This window comes from Xiphias gladius, chromosome 3 (genome assembly GCF_016859285.1).
Source record: "Xiphias gladius isolate SHS-SW01 ecotype Sanya breed wild chromosome 3, ASM1685928v1, whole genome shotgun sequence".
Classification (NCBI taxonomy): Eukaryota; Metazoa; Chordata; class Actinopteri; order Istiophoriformes; family Xiphiidae; genus Xiphias; species Xiphias gladius.
The window spans coordinates 1482277-1506740 of NC_053402.1; the positions used below are offsets into that span (position 1 = coordinate 1482277).

Genomic DNA, 24464 nt, shown 5'->3' on the forward strand with positions numbered 1-24464 from the left:
GTGGGTATATATTTGTTTTTCTTATTTTACTGCCATTACTATACAAATTAAAAAAAAAAAAAAAAAGTTATGAAGGTGATATGAGTAATATATCAGCAAAAAAGAAAAAAAATACTTTCTTTCCATTCACACCCAGCAGGCAGAGTAACACAGGCATCCCGTTAAGAGTACCTTTCTTACAACCACTGGCATTTTATACATGTATTCATTCCCGATGCTTCAAGAAATATCGACCGACCTTGCATTCTACACGCATGTACAAAGCAGACACAACGCTGACGCAGGATTCGGGATTAGTAACCCGCGTACGTATGGCTCTCCGATGTCGAAACAGAGTTTTCTTATGCGAGTTTCACCGTGACTCGTGTAAGATAACGTGAATATTAAAATAGATAGCACTTTTAAAAAGTGGGCACCATGTTTTACCAGAGAGCACACATCTTTCGGGATATTAGAAGAAAATCAAACACCTTTATTTAACTCCCTGCATTTTTATACTTTGCAATGAGTTCTACCTCACCATAAATTAAAGAGGCCTGAAACTGGAGTTACAAGATTTGTACCTGACAGTAGGCAGTGGCACTGTGTAAGCATACTATAACAGTAAATTGTGCAGACTGTAAAAACAAAATACAATTTGTACATTTAGATACATGTTTTGGCAGCAACTGTCATCAGTGAAGATGAGAATTCCGTATGACCTTCGTTAAACTATTACTCTGCTCGTGCCACAGTGGGGGTTTGTTAACAGACGGGAGCACTCTTGTGAAGGGCGTTTGCATTTCAGGTATCACAGTTTGCTTTGGTCGGAATGTCTCCACCAACAGGCAGACATTGTATTTTCAAATGAAAATTTCTTATGTTTCACAGTTTGTTGACGTAATTTGAGCTGCAGGAGCTGCATCTGAAAATAACCCCAAGTACATCCTTAACTACAGATGATGGTGAAAGGTAAAACACAGAGAAAACCATTTGCCTGAAGTGGTAGAAAGTCTGTAGTTCTTGTTTACACTTCTGATTTGAGAGAAGGGAATTTAAGTCAAGGATTACTACTTTTCCCTGATGTGTCTGTGAGGAGAAGGAAAGGAGAAGAGTGGGGGTAATTCGGGGGGTTTTGGTGATGGTGAAAAGACGATGAGGGAAGAAGTCTTTACGGCTGAATCGGGGAAATAAATGTACATTTAGGAAAATAGCTTCTTGTATCAGTCCATCTCAGTCCCACAACTTCTTTTGCAGCCTTTTTTATATACAATATATGATACATAATGATTCTGCATATACCAGGAGATCCACTATTACTCAACACATGTAGAGTTAAGTTCCTCCAAAGGCCTGACGGAGGCACGGTGGCATTTTTTTTGAGCTTTCAGCCTACGAACGGATGTACCCGAGCAATCAGCCCGCATGGCGGGTACTTATCTGCTGTTGTTACCTTGGCTCCTATGCCTGCTCCTGATGACGGTTTCAACGTCAAACTGAAGGCTTTTGAAAACTGCCACCGTGTCTCGCTCATGCCTTTGGAGGAGCTTTACTCTTATATAGATTCTGCATATTATACATGACTTTTCATTAGAGAGGAAGTGTATGATTGCAGACGAATCCTCTTCATCGGTCTGTCCATAGTTGTCTAGAGTCGATAGATAATCCTTCATTTAGGTTCACACAGTCTGCAAATAATTAACATTTTAGGCATTATAAAAAGATTTTTAAAAAAGTGAAATCACATTTTTTGCACTGTATGTATGAAACTAATGTCTGAACACAAATCAGCCCTAATGTCATAGTTTACCTGCTTTCATTCAATGCAACATTTGTATAAAGATATTCAGCCTCCCTCCCATTCTAACCAGTAACCAGGAGAGTTTATGGGTTCAGACACTGAGACCTTTTTGTCCTCCAGATTTTCAGCTATTAGGTGCAGTTTTTTTCTGCCTTCCTTCTCTGTGTGTCTGCCATGTGGATGGTTTTCTTGCAGTATCACACCGTGCCCCCCCGGGGGGCGCTGTGTGGAGCACAGGTGCTGAGTGTTGAACTTCAGGTCGAGGGGGAGGGGGAAGAGGGGCTGCGGGGTATGGGGCTTAGGCTGGGAGAGGGGAATGATTTGGGCGATGGACTTGGATGGCAGCTCCCGATGTCTGTTGCATCCTCTTCTCTGCCTCCTCCTCTACCTTTTCCTCCTCCTTTCTCCCCCCCGGCTCCGTGCCCCTCCAGACCCTCAGAGTTCTCCAGCATCTCCTGGATGAGAGGAGGCATGGAGCCGGGTATCTCCATTTTCAGTGTGATCACTCGCTCTGCTCCTGTAAGAGAAAGTTCAGGATGACAGAATGAGTCATTATGTAGGGACCTTCCCTCATTGACTGAAACTGCCACTTCCTCAAAGTAAATATTCTACAATTTATTATTCAAGCTGCACTGAAATGTATTCAAAACCTCCCTCCTTCCCATTTTTGTGACATGAAGAAGAAGGAAAAAATCTGGTGCGTACATAATAACAATAATAATAATAATGATAACATGATAACAGTAATAATTGTCAGCAGTAGCCAACAGAAACAAATAAGGAAGAGTAAATAACACTGAGGAACAATGGGTTGAATCTGCTTAAGCAACCATCAACGAAGCAAATCGCTTCCAGCACAGATGTTTCATGTTAAAAGCCTTCAATTAACCCAAAAGCATAATCCCTAGCTTTCCTGGTAGGCTGTGAAAAACCTGCAGGAAATGTTTCATTGAGAAGAGATTGGAAATGATTAGTGAATGAAAACAGTATTTTTGGTTGACACGAGAAACTCAGAGCAGGCTGTAATAATGGTCTTAGTACATCATATTCAGTTTATCAGGACATCATAGTGGAGTGTTGAGTTGGAACAGATCAGGAAACAGGGAGGCCTCTTACTAAAATATAATGTACTAAAAACTGAGAAATTGCAAATCGAGGTCTGTCTTTAGTATCAAGCTGCTTCCAATGAAAGACCTTCTTCTCTCTGCAGTTAATGAAACTGTTTCATAAGTGTATGACATCTGTGCTGTCACATGCATCTACATCTGGGCGTGTGTGTGTCTTACCCTTCACACTGATGCTCCTGAGGTCAGTAATCTTCATCAGTATTTTGGGGAACATACAGGGTTTATCAGGCCTCCTCCTCCTCACATAGATCTACACACACACGAGGACATGGAAGAAAGTCTTCATTTATTTATATGAAAATCAAAGCAGATACTTATGTGCTCTGTGATTACAATATTTCCTGTTTTGGATGCCTTTCTACTTTGGTGGATTAATATCTGAGAGATTTATTGCAATGTCCAACTTTCAAACATTACATTAGAAAATGAATGTGTATGTTCTCAGTTTTTTTCTAATTCTGCTACACCTGGTCGGCATTTTGAATACCTTTATTGCCATTATTTAAAGGATATAACTGGTGATATTCTATATTTCTTATTGCCAACAAATCCAGTGAAAAGACCAAAACCGACACTGAATGTTGTGTGTGTATCAAAGCCTGATGTATCTTATTCTCTCTGTGCCATAGAACTCCATTGTTTCCAAGAACTATTAATCCACATCAGAGAGCCTCACTGTTGCACTGGGTGACATGACACCTTCATCATCATGAACACACACACTGTGGTTTATTATGACTCAGTTCCGCATAGACACTGTCCTACTGCCAGAAATGGGGATTAATCAGTCAGAATTATTAAGAGACGGACTAACACATTGTTGATTTTTATCTTTTTATGTTGGAAAAAAGAAAAAAATATCATTTTATCAACCAAAGCCTTCAGTTGCTCACTATATTCACAACTTTACCGTGTAAGTACTTATACAGAAAGGCATATTTCTCAACAAGTTAATAAACTGCAAGTAACAAAATAGTATTGTAATAATAATGTGATGTCAAACCTTCAAGGCTTCTAGCATTGGCTCCTGAAGAACATCCACCTTTTCTGGTTCCTCCAGATCCTGTCGATCTGCACACACACCCAGAAAAAGCACATCATGATACACATACATTATATACAGTCACAAGTGAATTTCACACTGGTCCACCAAAAACAGACTTGGCATGTAAAGATGGTGGAAAGGGAAAAGCATGCAGCATACATGCCAGGTAGATGGCAGTGGATTGTCTCCAGCAGCCAGGAGGGAGCGCAGACACGCTGTGGACGTTGCCAGTTACACATTTTTTCCACCACAGCGCTAATATTATAGCAACTCTGCATTTTTTCATGACTTTCTTTCTTGGATTATTTCATTTCATATTCCTGAGAGATCCAGTGCAGTACCTCCACAGAGCAGGCAGATGGCACTGAGCAATCCCGTCTCTGCATCATCCATCTCCAGCGGGAGCAGCTGGTTGGCGAAGGAGAATACGAGGTCTGTGAGAGGTCCAAACCCAGCGTTGTGCATCTGGGTGCGGTTCAGAGTCAAACCGTCAGAGAAAGTCATGGTGTCCTGGTCCGGGGTGTAGCGAGTGCAGATCCTTAGAATCTAAGGAAAGGGTATGAAGTGGCCAAAAACCGAAGGGAACATTTAAAGTTAAATACTTTTATATATAACTTTTTCACAGTATCTCTGTTAAATTCTGATTGACGAATGTCTTGAACTCACCAATATGTCGAGACAGGCAGCTTTGAGCAGGGTGATCTGATCAGCGATGGTTAGCGTTGTGAAGCCAGGCAGCTGCTTGGCGAACTCCACTGTCTTAATGATGCATTTGGTGGACAGTTCACTGAACTTGTCCCAAAGACTGACATCCAGCGAGACACGGTGCTCTGAGCTGTTGCTCTGTAGATCGGGGTCAGGTGAGGAATGGAAGGCAGAGAGACAGATTTTTCAAGAAAGTTGAAAAAAACGTCTTTATAGCATTAGCTACGGTAAGAAAGTATTCAGACCCCTTCACCTTTTTCACGTTGTCATGTTGCAGCCTCATCAATCTACAATCAATACCAATGATTTGGAAAAGCACACACTTGTCTATATTAGGTCCCACGGCTGACAATGCATATCAGAGCAAAAACCAAACCATGAGGTCTAAGGAGCTGCCTGCTGAGCTCAGACCCAGGATTGTGTCGAGGTACAGATTTGGGGAAGGCTATAGAAACATTCTGCTGCATTGAATGTTCCCAAGAGCACACTGGCCTCCATTATTCTTCAATGGAAGAAGTATGGAACAACCAGGACTCTTCCTAGAGCTGGTCGCCTGGCCAAACTGAGCAATCACCTCTTTTACCTCTTGGTAAGAGAGGTGACCAAGAACCTGATGGACACTCTGGCTTAGCTCTAGAGAAACTGTGTAGGGATGGGAGAAACTCTGAGAGGGCCACAATCACTGCACATTCCACCGATCTGGTCTTTATGGCTGAGTGGCCAGACAGAAGCCTCTCTTCAGTGAAAAACACATGAAAGCTGCTCGGATTTTGCAAAAAAGCACCTAAAGGAGTCTGAGACTGTGAGAAACCAGATTCTCTGGTCTGAGGAAACCGAGAGGGAACTGTTTGGCCTCAGTTCTAAGCATCATGTCTGGAGCAAACCAGGCACCTCTCATCACCTGCCCAGTACCATCCCAACGGTGAAGCTTTGAGGGGGGCAGCAGCATCATGCTGTGGGGGTGTTTTTCAGCAGCAGGGACAGGGAGACTGGTCAGGGTTGAGGTAAGGCAAAACGGAGCAAAGTACAGAGAGATCTCTAATGAAATCCTGGTCCAGAGCGCTCAGCAGGACAATGACCCTGAACACAGCCAAGACAACGCATGAGTGGCTTGGGGACAACTCTGTCAATGTCCTTGAGGGGCCCAGCCAGAGCCCTGACTTGAACCCAACTGAACGACTCTGGAGAGACCTGAAAATGGCTGTCCACCGACGGCCCCCATCCAGCCTGACAGAGCTTGAGGGGATCTGCAGAGAAGAGGGGCTGAAAATCCCCTGATCCAGGTTTAGAGAGCTTGTCACGTCACACCCAAGAAGACTTGAGGCTGTAACTTCTGCCAAAGGTTCTTCACTAGGTACTGAGTCAAGGGTATGAGTATTTCAGGTTTTCCTTTTAATGAATTTTCAAAAATTTCAGAATTTCTGTTCTCGCTATGTCATTATGGGGTACTGAGGGTAGATTGATGAGGGAACAATTTTAGTGTAGGGCTGCAAAATAAAATGTGAAAAAAAGTGAAGGGGTCTGAATACTTTCTGAATGCACTGTATACCTGTATGTTCTATTTGGTTTTAGTTGTGAGTTATTTGGAGTATTTTGATCTGTATTTTTAATTCAAATACAATTAACAATCACCACAAGCATTTAACTTAAGGTTCATTCATTTGGTTAATTCATGGGTCAACAAAATGTTGTGGTGACTGTGTGTTTGCGTGAGTACCGTGGTGTATTTTCCCAGCTGACAGAGGGAGGGAAATGTGTCCTGATGGGCCCGGCGAACTCGTTCAATCATCTGCTCTGTGTCTGCCGACAGAACGTAGATCTCTGCCTCCACCTGCCTCTTCTCCTCCTTCTTCTTCTTCGTTCTATCATTTCGCACCACTGATGGTGAAAGTAAAGATAGGAAGATTTATCTTAGAAATTTAAGCAGCAATTCGCATTGAACATTTAAGATCTTAAATCAAGGACAAGGAAGTTGCTCTTTCTAGTCTTTTCTGGACATAAGTTTAAAATGACCACTTAAAGAAACTTTACTAAACTTTACTCCTCCCCTGTGGAAGCAGTTGTGTAATCAGGGCTGAAACTCAAATGGGATGAAAAGGGTGTCTGTCTATATGCCTTTAACAAGATGTTAAGTGAATCTGTTAAGACATATGCTATTCTTCTTCCTCATCCACCTCTGCCCTTCTCCCTACTACACTTGAGGATGGCTGGCAGTCAAACCGCAACACCGATTCTTGTTATTTAACAACAGTTGTAGCACACAACAGACACAACACACAGACAGTAGAAATCGTCAGAGTACAGTAGCTGACGGGTCAATCACGGGAGTGTATTTGATGAATTGATCTTTTTCTGGACAGTTAATGTGCATCACCACATTGCCGGTGTGGGATTTTACATAGAAAACAATACCTGGAGGTGCTTATCAGGTTTATACGTTTTTTTCAGGTTGTTGTCAGATTGGGGATTATACATTTATAACCGAAAGCCTGCATTATAAACATTGGCATTTACCAGGCAGGGGGGCTTCTAATGGAGTTATGGTCACATTATGCTTTATGAGAAATGCAGCATTTTTGGAGCTTGACACATACCATGGGCTACAGTGTAAGATATTTCTGGCTATGGTGCATCAATCAATTTTTGACCATGCTTTTGTACCACGTAGGCTAACTTTACAGTCATGAATCTGAGGAAAACCTTTAAGATTTGAAAATGAACGGCTGAGAGTGATGCAGGAGGCTGGTCATTTTAAGTCAATGCTGGTGGTTTTGCATTACCCATGAAAGGCCACCAGGGGAAGACAAACATCAAGGTTATAACAAATCACTGTGCTGCCTGGAGAGAGCACTGAGCTTGAACTGTAGAGCTTTCCCTGCCTGAAGCATAGAAATCACTTTTAGTGCTCTGTTCTATGATTGTGTGACTACAAAGCAATCAATTAAGCTTCGCAGTAAAGTGGCTTCCGACTGTTTTATAAGTTCATCCTTTTCCACACTTTTCTCCACACAGAGAGAATGGAACCGCATCTATTTACTGTACTCACATTCCTTGGACATGCCAACATCGAGGCATTTCTGCAGTCGACAGGACTGACACCGGTTCCTCGTCACCTTGTTTATGACACAGACTTTGTCTCGGTGGCATGTGTACACCATGTTCTTCTGGATGCTCCTCCGAAAGAAACCCTGACATAAAGAAATGGAGGAAATGAATGAAATGCAGGAGGAGGGGAACAGGATATAACACAGCGTTGTGGACATGTGCAAGTGCTGTTTTTGAACCTGCAATGAAAACAGCCAAAAGTGCACTATCCACAACTATCATCACTACTACAAACAAACATAATTATATAAGTATAATTCTTTGTTTGATCAAAGAGTGACTTCTTTTGTTTTGTTGGACAGCTAGTTAGCAGGTCAGTACCTGGTCTAGCAGGACATAAACTTGACTACAAACACACAAAAACCCAAAAGCAGATACTAAGTGCATGCAGATTCTTTGTGTGTGTGTGTGTGTGTGTGTGTGTGTGTATGTGTGTAGAATTAGATGAAGCATAGAGGCTTACAGATCCTTGGGCAGGTGTGCTGACACATTAAGCAAATACTCGACAGTCTCATACTCTTTTCAATTATTCTCATTCAGGCTTTCTGGCTGGAGCCTGCATCTATTCATGTACATGGACGGCCCAGTTATCCAGAATGAGTGTTGTAGTGTGTGTACGTTGTACGTAGCTAATGCATGTGTTTAGCCGCCTACCTTGCAGCCCTCGCAAGCGCTGACTCCATAGTGGTATCCTGAAGATTTGTCCTGACAAACAAAGCAGGGCTTGTAGATGCGGGGTGGAGGTGGAGGTGAGGGGGGGCTGGGGACGAGCAGGTCCTCGCCTGAACTCGTGCTCTCAGTCTCTATAGCTGCACGAGGAGACGGGAGGGAAAATAGAGAGACTTGAGTTGTATAACGATTTGGAAAAAAATGGAATTGTATTTCTTTATTGGAAATAACAGTACGCCCTTCTTTTGGTGTCCTACCAAATGGTGACGGTACAAGACTGGAGAAGAGTTGGCTCAAGGTGCATGGATGCAGGTGAGCTAGCTATCAGTGATACATGCCTACATCAACACTAACATTTAGCAACTTTGTAAATATGGGCAGCAAAATAAAAGTTTTCGCCAGTTCCCAAAGGAGACTATTAAGAAAACAACAATTGAGTGTAGTTTCAGCTGATTACAAAAAATTGATATTTTAGTCTTTTTGTAGTCACCAGAAGATTAGTTGAGAAAAATGTGACATTTTAAGCTAGTTTCAGTCAAGACCAAAATGGAGGCTGTATGATTAAGGATGCAGCTTTGCATAGATAGTGTCTGGTCTGATGTTATTCATTTAAGCGATACAGTGAGACATGAAAGAGGGTAAAACAATGACTCTGGAGAACATGCACCATTAGCAAATCCAGTGCAATTTAACAGAATTGACCCAGCTAACTAACATGTTCTATCTCCTTGTTTAATCTTCACAAAAAACAAAGTGTAAAAGTAACACATTGGGGTTTCACAGTGGGTTATGTGCAGGACTACTTTTTGGCCAGGCTCGACCGGAAACCGAATACGCGAGTTTCCCAAAATCTCAACCCATTTCTTAAAATCTAGGTATAAAATTCAACATGACAACATGTTGGTTTATAGTAACATTTGGGGGATGGGTAGATATCCACTATGTGTTCAAAAAGAGAGTTACTGACTTCTGGAGGAGGTCGCTAGAAAAGAAACAGCATTGGATAATGTATGATTATTTTGCTCAGCGTATGGGCCACTATAGATTTTAGAGCAGATATTATATTTTTGCTATTTATAGTATATCTGGCACACACAAACTTGTGGTATCAGTTTAACGGAAATAGTCAGCTCCAAAGTATACCAATGTGTAATCAATACTCTCTGTAATATTTTACCTAAAAACCCCCAGTTTTATATTTTTGTTCATCATCTGGGAACCTAAAACGTCAGATTTCCACACAGTCAGAGAAGGTGAAACTCGGCTTCTTGGTTGGTTATGAAATCCTACTGCACTGCGGAGCGTTCTCTTGCCAGGCTGCCAACAGCAGTGTCAACCGGACACTGGAGCCGAGAGTATCAGAGCGGTCAGCAGAAACAAGTCGATCTGTGCTGACCTCCATATCCATCACCCGTCTCTACTTCCATCACAGTTAGTTTTGTGGTTCAGTTATTTTCAAACAAGACTCAGTTCTTTAAGTTCACAGCCTGCCGCACTGTTGCTCCTGAATTGCTCTGAGTATTGTGAGGCAGTATTTTTTTAAAAAGGGCAGCGAGTTGACTCACAAAACGCGAGCTCAATCGGGGTCTTCTCAACTGATGCGTCAACTCATCGACTTTTAGGAGACGGCCCTTGTGTGCTATCCTGAAATTCCTCACAAGCTTAGCAATGGCGTCAAAAACCGGGAATTTGACTTCATTGACGATAAAATTAACGACAGTGGTTAGTGTTTAGGTAGGTTTCTTAAAAATGTCATTGTGTAATTGTTTCTCTCATCAACCTAAGCGATAGCCAACTACAATCCAGTCCCATCTGATCTAACCTGCTACTCATCGGTAGCTGTGCAGTAGCTAAACCATCACATCCCACTCCCAATTCTGGATCCAGGCTCATTCTGTCAGCGTGGTTGTTTTATTTTTGTTCAGAGACCCGGCAAAGACAGACTGTGATCCAGATCCTTCAGATTAAGAAACTAGGATCATCCCACAACTCCTCCACTACTCCCTCTGTCATCCTGCCTCCTCTACCCTCTACCCTCTAACCTCTAACCACACACACACACACACACACACACACACACACACACACACACACACACACACACACACACACACACACACACACACACACTTCTCCACTCCCTCTGCTTAACTAGCCATACCAGACATTTTTCTGTGGAGGAGATTCAACTCCCTTCTACTGGTCTGCTCTGTTTACATAGAGAGGGAGAGAGATATGAAGAGATCCTCCTCCTCAGCCATCATACCATCCCTCCATCTTTCCATCTTTCCCCCTCTTCATCTCTCCTCTATTTGCCTTTGCTGTCTTCTCACTGACACACTAGCCAACAGTACCAAGTACTGTCTGACCTCTTCTACACTTCCCAGTTCTTTTCCCCTTCGACCACCTCGTATTTCCAAGAGTCTGTTACTTTGTTTTCCCCTGTGTGTTTGTTCTTCTCTTCCTACTGCTTCCCACTTCTGCTTTAGTGTGCAGGACACGACGCAGGCGGCAACACATTCAAACAAAATGCAGTGTATGTAACTGTTGGGTTTGGATTCGGAGAAAGACTTACTTCTTACTATTGAGATGAGGGGCATTTTAACAGAGAGGACTATTGGTGACTCATCCTTAAACGTGTTAGGAGGGGGAAATCCTCCATCTTGAATCAGATAAAGATAGCAGCGTTTATATCGTTATAGTTACATCTCATCAGCACACACTATGAAGTGACCCAATATTTTTACATCCACACACAGTCAAATGACCAAATATTGTTTTTTTAGAAAACTCAATTTTAGATACAAACTATAATTTTTTGGTGCAATGACAGTATTTTTTTAAAAAAAGTCTTGACATTCATGTGATTCATCTGTAGCTCTTACAGATTTTCAGTAACTGTAGTAGTGTCCACAGTTCATAAAACCATACAATGCAGTTAAAGTAAATAAATTGACCTCATTAAATCCTTCTTTAGAGTAGCATTCACCACATCTGACCACTGTTTAACAGTCAACCAGAGGATGAATCCTAATAACTCTGGTGATCTGTTGACTTTTCCTCAAGTGCCAACAGCAGGTCAAAGTTACACCCTGTATTTTATCAAACTGTTCACATTTACACACTATTTTATCTACTTTAATATTTCATATTATATTGTTTTAGCTATTTTGTAAATATTTAATTATGTCCTTAGATATTACTTTTTTAATCATTTGCACCTTTGGGAGAGCTTGAAGACCAAGCGTTTCACTGCCGGCAGTGACTGCCACACCTATAATTGATGTGCATTTGACAAATAAAGACTTTGAACCTTAAAAGTTTACATTTATGCTACAAAATATCTCAACATCTACTGGATGGATTGTCACACAGTTTTGTACAGATAGTCATGGTCCCAAGATGATGTATCCAAATGCCTTGGTGATCCCCTGACTTTTAATATAGCGCCACCAGTCAGTGAATATTTTAATTTGTCCAATAGCTTGGTTTATAACAAACAAATTGCAAAACTAATGGCATACAGCCTCAGCTGTATTTTGTGTTTAGCAGTTTAGCATTTCTTAATTATTTTTGTTTTTGTTCAATTTTAGATTGAAAAAAGGAAAGGAGAACCATTCAAAAGTCTGGGCACCCAAAGAGTTTGAGCTCTCAGATAACTTTTACCAAGGTCTCAGGCCTTAATTAGCTTGTTAGGGCTATGGCTCGTTCACAGTCATCATTAGGAAAGGCTTTATAAATACTCTTTAGTCCTCAAACCTTTTCCCAACAATCAGCAGCCACGGGCTTCTCTAAGCAGCTGCCCAGCGCTCTGAAAAGTAAAATAACTGATGCACACAAAGCAGAAGAAGGCTATAAGAAGATAGCAAAGGGTTGCCAGGTAGCCGTTTCATCAGTTTATAATGTATTTAAGAAATGGCAGTTAACAGGAACAGTAGAGGTCGAGTTGAGGTCTGGAAGACCAAGAAAAGTTTCAGAAAGAACTGCTGCTAGGATTGCTAGAAAGGCAAAACAAAACCCCTGTTTGACTGAAAGAGACCTTCAGGGAGATTGATCAGCCTCTGGAGTGGTGGTGCACTGTTCTACTGGGCAGGGACACCTGCACAAATATGAACCTCATGGAAGAGTCATCAGAAGAAAATCTTTCCTGCGTCCTCACCACAAAATTCAGCATCAGAAGTTTGCAAAGAAACAGCTAAACAAGCCTGAAGCATTTTGGAAACAAGTCCTGTGGACTGATGAAATTAAAATAGAACCTTTTGTCCACAATGAGCAAAAGTATGTTTGGAGAAAAAAGGTGCAGAATTTCATGAAAGGAACACCTCTCCAGCTGTTTTGCTTTGGGCTTGTGTTGCAGCCAGTGGCACGGGGATCATTTCACTGGTAGAGGAAAGAATGGATTCAATTAAACACCAACAAATTCTGGGAGCAAACGGGATGACTTCTACAACTGGATAATGATCGTAAACACAACTCAAAATCCACAGTGGACTACCTCAAGAGGCGCAAACTGAAGGTTTCGCCATGGCCCTCACAGTCTCCCGACCTAAACATCCTTGAAAATCTGTGGAGAGACCGTCAAAACAGCAGAACATGCAAGACAGCCAAAGAATCCCACAGAACTAGAAGCCTTTTGCAGGAGGAATGGGTCAGAATCCCCAAGAACTGAAGGCCTCTTAGCGGCTACAAAAGCATTTACGAGTTATGCTACTTGCCAAAAGGGGTGTTACTAAATACTGACCATGCAGGATGCGCAAACTTTTCTTTCGGGCTCTTTTCCTTTTTTGGCTGGACCGCAAACAGTGGGACCAGCGGATGCCAACGTTGCATCTTTTTTGCAAGATTAACCAATTTTTCCGCACCTAGCGACAAATCTGGGGACTTTTGGACAAAGCTTAGCTACTTTCCGTAGAAAAGGGTCACCAGTGTTGGCCCATGACAGTGAGGTCAGGCTTTCCCTCTGCAGACACACGTCTCGAAGGTCACATTCAACTGACCACACGGCAGCTGACACAGACCTGAACGAGCTTCTAACTTTCTCTCTGACTGATCATATTTCAGGTAAATAAAGCTGAAATCACAGCGCAGCCGTTGTCTTTAACTCGTGTGTCTGGTGATTCTGTCAGACGACGTCATGGTTATAAAACCAGGATTTTAGCAGCAGAGCAGCAGCTGTTGTTTAACATGTCGTCTTAATGGGCCACGTTTCAGTCACTGTTTCATACTTGTTCCATTGTCTGACAACAGAAACAGAAAAAACATGGAAACGAGGACAGTTTTGTGTGAACTCAGCTGTATTAAATTGACTAAGATATTTACCAGCTCTGGTATAAAATACATTAAATGGCCTCCCCAGGCGGCCCTGTCTTTATGCCAACTAGCAGTTCCTGAGTAGAGAGCATGCTCTATCAGCTTAGAGACTGGCCTTCTCCCTGCAGTTAGCAAGGTGTAGAAATAACAGGAATTCAACAGGAATTTTAATAGACAATTCTGGGGACAAACAGCTTTTACACATCCACCTGCACCTAGGGGTGGTTAATATGGATAAAGTCCTTTATCACAGTACATGTAATTTTATATCAGAATACCAATATTAACATATGTCATGATGGATTATGTATATTGTCAGGGCCGGCTCTAGGCAAGATCTTCTTTGGGGGCGCGCCTTACTTTGCCTGGGGACGAGAACTATGAACTAAAACTATAAATTATATATAAGTATATATATATATAGAAAATAGGTTTCCAATGTCCTTTAAGTGGAACTGCCAGAATGACTGGAGGGATTTAATTACGCTTAATGGGCTCTCAAGTTCCCATGGCAATATCCTGTAAATACCCAAATACAGTATATGAGAAACATGTAGCCAAACAAGAACAAAAAATAAAAACAGATTCCAGTTTGATACTAGATTAGCTACAATGCTGTCGGCTGAGCAAGTGGCAGAGCAGGAGCTGCACAAAAAGTTACATCACTGCGACTGTCTGATGACAAACGTCAGATATCCAGAGTGACAAAATTAAATCCAGAACATAATTTGTAAATTCTATGTCAAAAAAATAAAAAAAATGGTGGAAATATTCACCTCTAAAAACTGTTTGTGTGTGTGTGTTTGAGACAGAGAGAGAGAGAGAGAGAGAGAGAGAGGGAGAGAAACACACACACAAGAAAAAATGAAAACTCCAAATCCACAAAACAGTTATGAGAATGGGGTGGGATTGTATTATTGTGTATTTCAAGGTTATTGCCATAAAAAAACTAAAAAAACAAATTAAAAGCAGAGGACAACCATTCATTAATTTTTCCTGCTGAAAGATAAAAAATGGATGGAATTGTCATCAATTATTGAGGACATAAACTGTGCCAGAAAAGCATTTTTGCATAGATATGGTTATAAGCTATAATTTACAACATAGTGCACTGCTATAAACCCTGATAGAAACTCAAGTCTTTCTTATGCCACCCAGACATAATTACAATCAATAAATGGAGATTGAATTTTGTAGAATGGAACTGCTGTAATTTTTCAGACAAAGTATTATTAAAGCAGTATATTATATCAAAATGTACTTTGGACAACTACAATCATTCTCTCACTAGGCTTTGGAAGCGAATCACCACCAGAGGGCGACACAACTCCTTTAGAATCGGTCTCGAATCCACCTGCAGCTGTCGCCAGCTCAGGCAAGCGTTAATATACATTATCTCTGCTTTCCTTCATATTTTAATTTTTATTTCACCTCGTCTCTCCCATTCATCTTATCCCATTCTGCTGCTCAGCACCGGGCAGACACTTCCTATCAAAAAAGCACTAGCACTGCAGGTTCATATATTTGGCCATATTTACACAACTTTTCCTTTAAGTTAAATGGACAAATCATGACATGTTAACATTTGACTGCTTGCTCTGAGGAGTTTTTATGCTTCTTTATACAACAGAGTCAGGAGTGGGATGCTGCTTTAAATCAGATTTTTTGTTTTTTCATTTGTTTGGATGATATAAAATGTTTTGGTAGATACTGTATATATGGTGAATATATACTGTAAGAGGATTGTTTCAAACTGCAACAGCACATCAGCATATAGTTTTGTAGCTTCTGTTGATGGCAAAACTCTCCATATGATTAAAGCCTCTTAGCTCTCCCTGGCTTGTCATTTCAACACACACACACAACTGAATCCACTTTACCCATTTATTGTTCTAGGGGACTGTATGGGGATTGGAATGTCTAGCTAGGCCAGTTGAACTAGCTACCCTGACTGACCCCACGCATGCCAGTAGCTAACGTAAGTTATCTTAGGGTTCGCCGTCTGTCAGCAGCTGCTTATTTGGGTCTGAACAGAATGGGCTAATATTCACCTGTGAATTGCTAAAGAATATCTGTATCAATGCCTTCATTTGCAATGAATGACACAGACCTGAATCCCGACTTCTGATCTCTGTCTTCGTGTTCTCAATTTTTTTTTTTTTTTGGGCAGCGCCAGAGGCATATTCGTGTCGTACATTATATCGTACGTTAGCAGCATAACGATTGGTTGGACAGCTGCTGCGCCAATCAAATCAATTCACCGACATGACTGACGTGGGGGCCCCCCTTGGTCAGAGAGATGTTAACTGGTTTGACATAATCTGTCCATTGGGGAGGGGCCCCCTGTACTGGGTCGGTTGGCTTTATGTCTCCCAGAAACTTTCATGCATATTCGGTGCATAGGCGGGCCAGCAGTGTACATAGAGGAAATTATAGTGGAAATCCAATTCAGAGATCATTTATACATAAAATAATCAGATAAAAATGTCTGTTTTTAGCTCATCAAATTAAGTAAGACCCGAAATATCAGCGACAACTCATTACACTCATGCAACATTTTTTTTTATTTCCAAAACGCAGTGACTGCTGATGGATTTGCTCACACAGAGATGTTAGAGAGATACCTTGCACTGTATAAACGGTATGGAAAACTTTCATTAAATTTTTGTCTTAACGCCAAACTCTACCTTGGCCTATAAACTTTCAATTTCCTGTTCCGACATCCCGTACAGGAACAGGAACTTTGATGACATCACCCTGCGCTCTAGGACTTTGTTTGATCAGCGTTTTTCACAGTTTTCTGATGTTTCATAGAACTAACGGTTAATTGACTGAGTGAGAAAATAATCAGCAGTATGATCAATACTGAAAAGACTTGTTCCTGGCAGCCCTAATTAGAGCCTGACCAGTTCTGGTTTTTTGAGGCTGAAACAGATTTTGATGTGATGACAATATATATATAGGCTGATATTTATAAAATAAATGGATAACACAAACAAATCTGGGCCTTAAATTGATGTATTAAAGAACTGAGACCAAGATACGTGTATTGCGCAGGATATTTTAAAGATGAAAAATAACCTTTAAGCACTCATCGATAGACAAACTGTTTAATGGAGTCACTGATTCTGAGTAACATAAAATATACATATTTAAAATTTTATTGCAATTTCTTAGCTTTTATCTGATGGCAGTGCGATCCCACGCAGACACACTCAGAAATAAAGACATCTATTAGCTACAAACACTGACACGCAACCATCCACCTCCTCCTTTTTTCACACACTCACACTCAGGTCAGACTTGGTCAGTATACCCTCACATTCCCAGACAAACTGTGAGTGTGAATGGATGTGTATGTGCGTCACTCTGTGTGTGTGTGTGTGTGCGTCTCCGATAGACAGAAAGAGAGGTCATTCAGTGCGGAGAAGTGATGACTGGGCAGCTGACACAGGAAAGAAAGAGGCAGATAGAAGGAGAAATAAAGAGTGGGAGAGATATAGGTCACTTCCCAATTGTCAGTGAGTCATTTCTCTGGATCACACCCAAACACACTCATACACACAGAGTGAACCACTATCCCGCAGCCAGTGCTTCCACGTCGCCGGAGCAGTGGCTGAATGCGTGTGCGTGCATGCGTCTGTGTACAGCCTTTGACCTTTCAACCTGTTTGACGCTCTTCATTCCAGTCACACACTAAGACACACAAACACACACAGAGTGCCCCTCTGTCCCTCTGTTTCTCCCCAGCTGACCAGAGTCCACTTTTCACTCTCTCACTTTATGACTTAAACTTGGTTGTGCAAGGGCCATGTCACAATGACATCACCATGTCATCACCCTTAGGTTACTGTCCGAATGTCAGGCTGGCGCCTCGAACATGTGACAATGGACGGGAGTGGCCATCTAAACTCATAGCAAGATGGTCCTGTGTTTTAATGTTTTGTCAGGGGTTGGACAGTTATCATCCTGGCCGATAATCGGATCCACTATTCATAATTTTTCCGTTTATCAGAATCGTTATCTTGTCTGATCTGGTTGCCGATTAAATAAATAAGTTTAAAGATTAAATAAATATGCTGCCTTGGCTCTGATGCAGTCATCTCTCTCTGAAAGGTTACTGCTAGTTGGCTGGCTCAATGTCCCGCCCCCAGCATTATCGGATTGGCTCTACATCACATGTAAATAGCCAGTCAACACTGTGCTCTGTATTGGTAGGGGAGATGTGGTAAAGACGAATGCAGAGATGCATCGCTGACACCAATACATCATTATAATCTATCATTGGATCATTTCTATGGTAACAATAACCGGTTTCAATTTTTTTTTGTGGGCTAAAGTTACTCCACTGAAATTGCCTGAACTCATTATGTTTGGGTGTAGCATACTAGCAGAAAAATGAGTAACTGATAAGTGATTGCTCAGGGACACGTTTCATAAAGGACAAAAGATTACTAACAATTGGTATCGTTCCTGAAAAATACATATACCACACATAACCACTCTAGCACAGTGACCTCCACGACGTACCGTGTCTTTAGCCCAGTGAATCCTTGAAAAATAATGTACCAACCCCATTTGCTTTCATTTTGGCAACTAAATCCTACTTTTTCTATAATAGTCTAGTACAACCAGTTTTCCCGATGCGCCATCTGAGAAATGCCGTGAGATCTGTGTTCTCAAGCAGCAAGGTATGTACAGAGGCTCTGCTGTTAAAGCAAAGACACCAGTGACATACTCCATAGGAGTGAGGGGCAGTACTGAGACACCTCATAGTCTGCCGACTGCCATAAAGCATAAAAAGAACGAAAAGGAAGCTGACCACAACAAACATGTCGGGGAAAATGGAAGAGCTACCACCAACTGGAATGCCGAGGGTTACAAGTGAGAAGAAAAGAGTGAGATTGGCAGATGGTTCACAGGGCAAAAACAGTGAACAAATAAAAAGTGAACAAAAGTGAACAATAAAGCAAGACAAGAAAAACCCTTGGTCCAACCATAACACGATGGAAAGAGCTGATGGAACAGCTGGGTTTCTGAACAGACTCAGAGAGGGCATCTGCTTTACCTGACCAGTAACGTAACCTCTAACCCTGGCTTCTGCTGTGCATTGGTTACTGTGTTGAAGTGATAGTTTGAAAATTTTCTATCATTGCTGTTTATGGCCCGATTCAATATCCTAATGTTAGGAGGGTGAATGCTAAATAGTAAACCACTGTTAGTTTAATTCAGCAGACGCATACATAACACTGAGTTACATAAACGACCTCATAGTCTAGCATTGGCCGGGTTTATTTTTGTCATATTGTTACCACTGATAGTAACTGCATTTATTGCCAGATGCAATTACTGTATATGGTCGCCTGTTAGCTTTTCAATATGTAACCTGGCTCCTAATTGACAGAGCTAAGTTCCTCACTACCAGCCCTCAGGCTGTGTACGTAGCTTAGCTGGTCATCAGCTGAGCTACATACATTATTACCGCACATCAGCGAGAACTTTTACACTGTTATGTCCATTAGCAACAGAGCTGAGCCACGTACAAAGCAGCCACTACACTGTTTTTTCTGCGGTGTGTGAAGATGATGTGGATCGTAGCGTTAGTGGGACATATTCACATGTTGGGTAACTCACTAACTGCCTGTTGCTGTGATCTGAGTTGTCACCCCTCGCAAAGGGAGGCCCTTCCCTGCTGCTAGTCACTCAGTCAGCGTAAAGCTAAAGCTCCAGTTCCAGTACCCTTCATTGCTTGAACTCAGAGCCCAACAAAATTTAATGTGCTACAGGACTTTCAACGAATATTCTATATTCAATCATATAAGCGAATTGTAAAAACGATACTGACATCCAATTGTGAAAATTAATATTCAATTGTGAAAAAAAAAAGCCGGGGCCGGGGCCTGAGCTGCTGCCCTGGATGCACTGCATGACGGACATGAGTCACAAGTCACTTTCGTTGATTGAAAATGAAATGTAGGTCAAGCTGAAACGAGTGAATAATTCTCCAACTCGGCTGCAGAGAGAGTGATTTGCACTCTGAGAAATCCCAAAAGCCCCGTTTGGAAATACCTTGGAATTTGGTCAGTGGGTGGCAAAATTGTGGAACCTTGAGATAAAGTTTTATGCAGGCTATGTAAGCTACAGTTAGTTTACCGTTCCAGCATTAGCAGCCTGAAGGCACATATCGAAAATATGCACCAAGTTCGGTTTGACCTCTTTGGGACATAATTTGCAAAAATAGATACTCGAATGGTTCGAACTGACGTGTTTTTTTTAGAAGGAATTTTCGAACATCATTTCTGGCCAGTTTTGACGGCACTAATGCACTGGCATAACCGTAACCACCACGTGTGGCTGGAGAGGCTGCTTTCGCCATTGCTGAGCCAGAAAGGTCACATAGTCTTGCTTTAAGGACCTTATGCAGAGGATATTAAATTCGATTAAATAAGTTGAATGGACCGAAAGTGCCACATGCAATGCAAACATTTTCACCCTTATTGTCTCACTTTTCTACTTACGCAATAAGGATAATCTAAAAGGCGTTATAATCACCTAAAACATCCACACAAAGGGGCTTTAATTACTATCAAGCTTATAACCATAATAATTAAACCTCTGGAGCTTTTGACATGCCTTGACATTTTGATATATATATATATATATATATATATATATATACATACATATATATATACATACATATATATACATACACACACACACACCTACACACACACACACACACACACACACACACACACACACACACACACACACACACACACACACACATATTTAAGTGCTTATATTCAATACGAACTCAGTAACAACAATCTGAGAGCAGTAAGAATGTCATTAATCTATTTTGTTTAAATCAACTGTACACATATGCTTTTAAAAGGGGAGCTGAGATTTAGTTAAAACAAAAAAACATTATAAACATTTGTGGCCGAGACTTCTCAGCCCTGAAACTTGTAAACATACTTTAGGTGGTGGCTACACATAGGTGATTAAATCATTCAGAAATTGAATGTGGTCTGACTAATTGAGTGTTGGAACTTTGGAGTGATACTATTTTTGTAAAAGCCAGTGGCCTACGCAATGAATATTGACTAAGCAGGTGTCAACACACCATTAATAGCGCCCCTCCCCACTGTTACAGGTTGTAGCACATAAGTCTGGAATGTTACTGTGAGTCAGTGTCACTGTAAGAAGAGATGAGATAATCATGGAAATTTTACAGTTTGTCTAAAAAGGCTGTGTTCAAACCCAAACATACAACCGATAAGATTCTGATGAATAGAAAGTACAATCACATTAAAAATCACTGAAATAATAGAGTGAATGGGGTTGAACACGTTTGCAAACAGCATATTCCATTTTTCATTTTCCTTAAAGAACATTTTGTGGTGTGTATATATATAACTATATATATGGAGAGAGAGAGAAAGAGAGAAATATGAATGTACTAATTGTTATCCAGTAAAATGAGTGGTTTAGCAGGGAGTTGAACACTAATGCAAGGGACTGTTTTCACGTCACATTCTCATCAGGGGCTGAGCCTCCTTAAAGGTTCGATCCTACAATCGCAGAATCTGTCGCAGAATCTGTTTATGACAGAACTTTTACAGAAAGTGATACGACGTGCTGTGCCTTTCTAGAGTTGATGGAGGTGAAATAATTCACTCACTCATCACAAAAACATCCTCAGCAGGATGGAGTCGAAGCTCAAAATGGAGACATCATCTTTCTTTCTGTCCTCAACGCTTTTATTAGAGGAGAAGTTGAAGTCATTGTCAGTTGTGTCCAGGGTCTGTTCCAAGGCTGCTGGTGCAGCAGAAAAGCGACTGTGTACCATCTTCCTCAGTCAGTGTAAATAACAACCCAAAGGTTTCAATGTTTGGTCTATAAAATGTCAGAAAATAGTGAAAAGATACTACTCAAAATTTGCTAAAGTCCAGGGTGATGTCTTCAAATGTCTTGTTTTGTCCAACAAAGCAGCACCAAACCCAAAGATAATCATCAACATTTTACTGTCACATAAGACAAAGAAGAGCAGAAAATCCCATCAGTTTGGGAAGCTGAAAACAAGCGGATGTTTAGAAATGTTGCTTGAAAAATGACTTTTTAACATTTTTTTTTATCAAAATAACTGCCAATTAGTTTACTGTCCACTGATTTATTAGTCGAGCAAATGTTTCAGCTCTGAACCATTCATACATTAAAATCGTGTCGTTTCTGTCGGGGACGTGAGAAGCAGCGAGCTGGAGCTCAGATTCGTCTAGATTTGGAAAATGAGTGCAGGCAGCTGCTGACCTCCTGAGGGCATTTGAGTTGCTCCATTCACAACATAAACCAAACCCTCCAACTGCACAGTACACAGCGAAGATAAACAGCTTTAGTTATGACCTGATGCGAAAGGACTTCGACTGTCATCATAACACTGCTGAAGAGGTCGGTCGTCTAAAACTGGATGCAAACCAGCAGCATGTGCCACACGTAAAACGGGTCTGGCAATCGGCCCTTGGGCAGCTAACAACATGGTAGAAACCGCAAAAATGATTAAATATGCCAAATCACGATAAGATCTGCCAAATACAAACAAACTGCATCAGCAAAGAGGAACAGCAGTCACGTGCTGAGACTAACTAACAGCGTTCTTACATGTACACAGTGCAGAATAAAGCCCACTGGCAGGAAACCTGATATCCAACTTTGAATACCCATATTATTATCGTTCAAACCCTCCGACAGAGCAGTCAATCATAAGGTCCATGTGCCCAGAAACCATTTTCCGGGATAAAAGGAAAACATCCGCTTGATTTAATGGTGTAGACACCAGCAGCACCTAATGCAGAACAAGCTCATAAATCTAAGGACCCAACAATCAAAGCCCCAACATGGTGTACAGAGCAGTGGTGTGATCATTTCGCGTCTCGGAGGCTGTGGGGCACCTGACACCAGAAAAGGGGGCTGGCGTGTGTCCCAGTTTGCACCACCTCATGCATTCATCGCCCCGGGATGACGACGAGCGGGCTACACTACCAACGCGTGAGCAAGGGTTCAAAACCCCTGCATCTCCACGTCAGTTTTCAATAAGTGATAAATGATCTGCACCGTCTACTCCTGGTGTGCCCTGCGGTTATGTCGGTCGCCCGTCCAAGACGGCAAATCATTTTACATTGGCACTCACAGTGGCAGGATCCGCTCCAGTGCCTGCCGCTCACCAGGGACCCTCCGAACGGACGCTGGAATCCTCCCACACCGGACAGGAGTACCTTCTCCGGCCCGAGCCCCGGGGTCCTGTGGTAGTAGTCCGTGCTCAGAAAAGAGCCGGGGCTGGGGCTGCTGCGGCTGGGGCTGAAACCCACAACGTCCACGCTTTCGTACATCCCAGGGGTGTACGAGGGGTCGCGTCTGATCCCTTTGTACCAAATGGAGGGAAAAAGAAGCAACAAAAAAAAATATGGAGGTGTCCTAAACGGCGAGGGGAGAAAAATGAAGGGTTGGGGGGGGGGGGGTCACATCTTCGTAACAGACTGATGGGAGGAGGAGGTGGCGCGGAGAAAAAGAGATGACCTGTCCTGGTGACCTTTCGGCCCTATGAGGGGCACAGGCAGTCGACTGTCAAACTTTGCGCCGCCGGAACGAGTTCAGACGACCGAAGGAAACGCTGTGCTCGTCCCCGTCTTTTTTTTACAGTTCAAACGCCACAAGTGTCACCAACTTCACCGTAGTGCTGGCCGAGCTGCAGCCCCCGTTACTTGGTAACACGACGGATTAAGAAGACGGCGACCACCGGGAAAAAAAACCCAAAAAAAAACGACACTACTGTACCAGCACACATGCGGCGTGTAGTTCACCACGACCTCGACGTGTACAGTCCGTGTCCCTGCGGTTTTCACCGCTCCTGCGTCGTTAACGCTAGCAGATTTTTTTCCGGTGCTTTTCCCCCCGCTGTATTTTTACGGTAGCTAAACTGTATCGTGTGGGGTAACTGTCACATCGCTCGCTAATCACTGTATCCAGCCGGGCGAACAGCCGGGTCCCCCGACAGTCTCTCTAATGTCACAGCCAGTACCGTCTGCCTTAAATCCATCCATGCTGTAAGCCAGTGTGGCTCAGACCGAAAAGTGAAAAGGTGCAGTCGGCGGAAACGCGGCGCTCTGGTCGCTCCGGGTCCCGGCGCTCACAGCGGAGAAAACACAGCCCTGACTCACTAATGCGGTCATGTATGAGTGTGAACTTGCCGCTGTACGTCCGAGAGGCGGGATATCCAACGGTCGAAGCGGCGGCGACGGGAGATATCCGAGCTCTGGTCCGTGTGCCTCTCGCTGCTATTGTTGAGGTCCAGCAGCGGTACTGGCGGCAGTGTCCTGTGGTAACCTCCGCTCTGTACCCGTCGGCCCCTCTCGCTCTCTCTCTCTCTCTCTCTCTCTCTCTCTCGCTCGCTCTCTCTAGTTTGATGAGTGACACCAGCTGCGCACGAGCTCCACCTACCTGCCCTGCGCGTGCCTCCACAATGCTTCCTGTCAAAATGTAACTGACTACTGTGCACAACCGAAATAACTGCTACTCTTCGTATTCCTGCTATTTCTCCTGGTGGAAATATGGCCACGATTACTAACTACTACTACTACCATGACCTCTACAGCCTGGCTACCCCTGTAGTACTGCAGTACACATTTCCTGTACTATTACACACTTGTATACGTACTCAGGT

At 42.4% G+C, this 24464-nt stretch overlaps 1 protein-coding gene across 2 annotated transcripts; it reads right to left on the reverse strand.

Annotated features, from left to right (window-relative positions):
- Positions 1-448: 448 nt before the first annotated feature.
- On the reverse strand, positions 449-24156 carry rarab (retinoic acid receptor, alpha b). Of its 2 annotated transcripts, XR_005706398.1 has the most exons (10): positions 22935-24156; positions 8417-8571; positions 7704-7845; positions 6375-6535; positions 4619-4795; positions 4294-4498; positions 3911-3978; positions 3067-3157; positions 1790-2297; positions 449-1667 (listed from the first exon to the last, which is right to left on the reverse strand). XR_005706398.1 is itself a non-coding variant. In XM_040117399.1 (9 exons), exons 1-9 carry the CDS (start codon positions 23131-23133, stop codon positions 2035-2037), a joined length of 1461 nt encoding a protein of 486 aa, XP_039973333.1. In that variant the 5' UTR covers positions 23134-24156; the 3' UTR covers positions 449-2034. The 2 variants fall into 2 exon arrangements, 1 of the variants encoding a protein (XP_039973333.1); XM_040117399.1 differs by having other exon boundaries at positions 449-2297.
- Between the last annotated feature and the right edge of the window lie 308 nt (positions 24157-24464).

What these genes read in the sequence shown, in the direction of transcription:
- rarab (XM_040117399.1), bottom strand. Translation starts at nt 23,133, where the DNA reads ATGTACGAAAGCGTGGACGTTGTGGGTTTCAGCCCCAGCCGCAGCAGC. An exon ending in CTGCCTGTCTCGACATATTG is followed by an intron (nt 4,499 to 4,618) that starts GTGAGTTCAAGA and finishes CCCTTTCCTTAG; the next exon opens with ATTCTAAGGATCTGCACTCG. An exon ending in CAATGCTAGAAGCCTTGAAG is followed by an intron (nt 3,158 to 3,910) that starts GTTTGACATCAC and finishes GTGTGTGTGTAG; the next exon opens with ATCTATGTGAGGAGGAGGAG.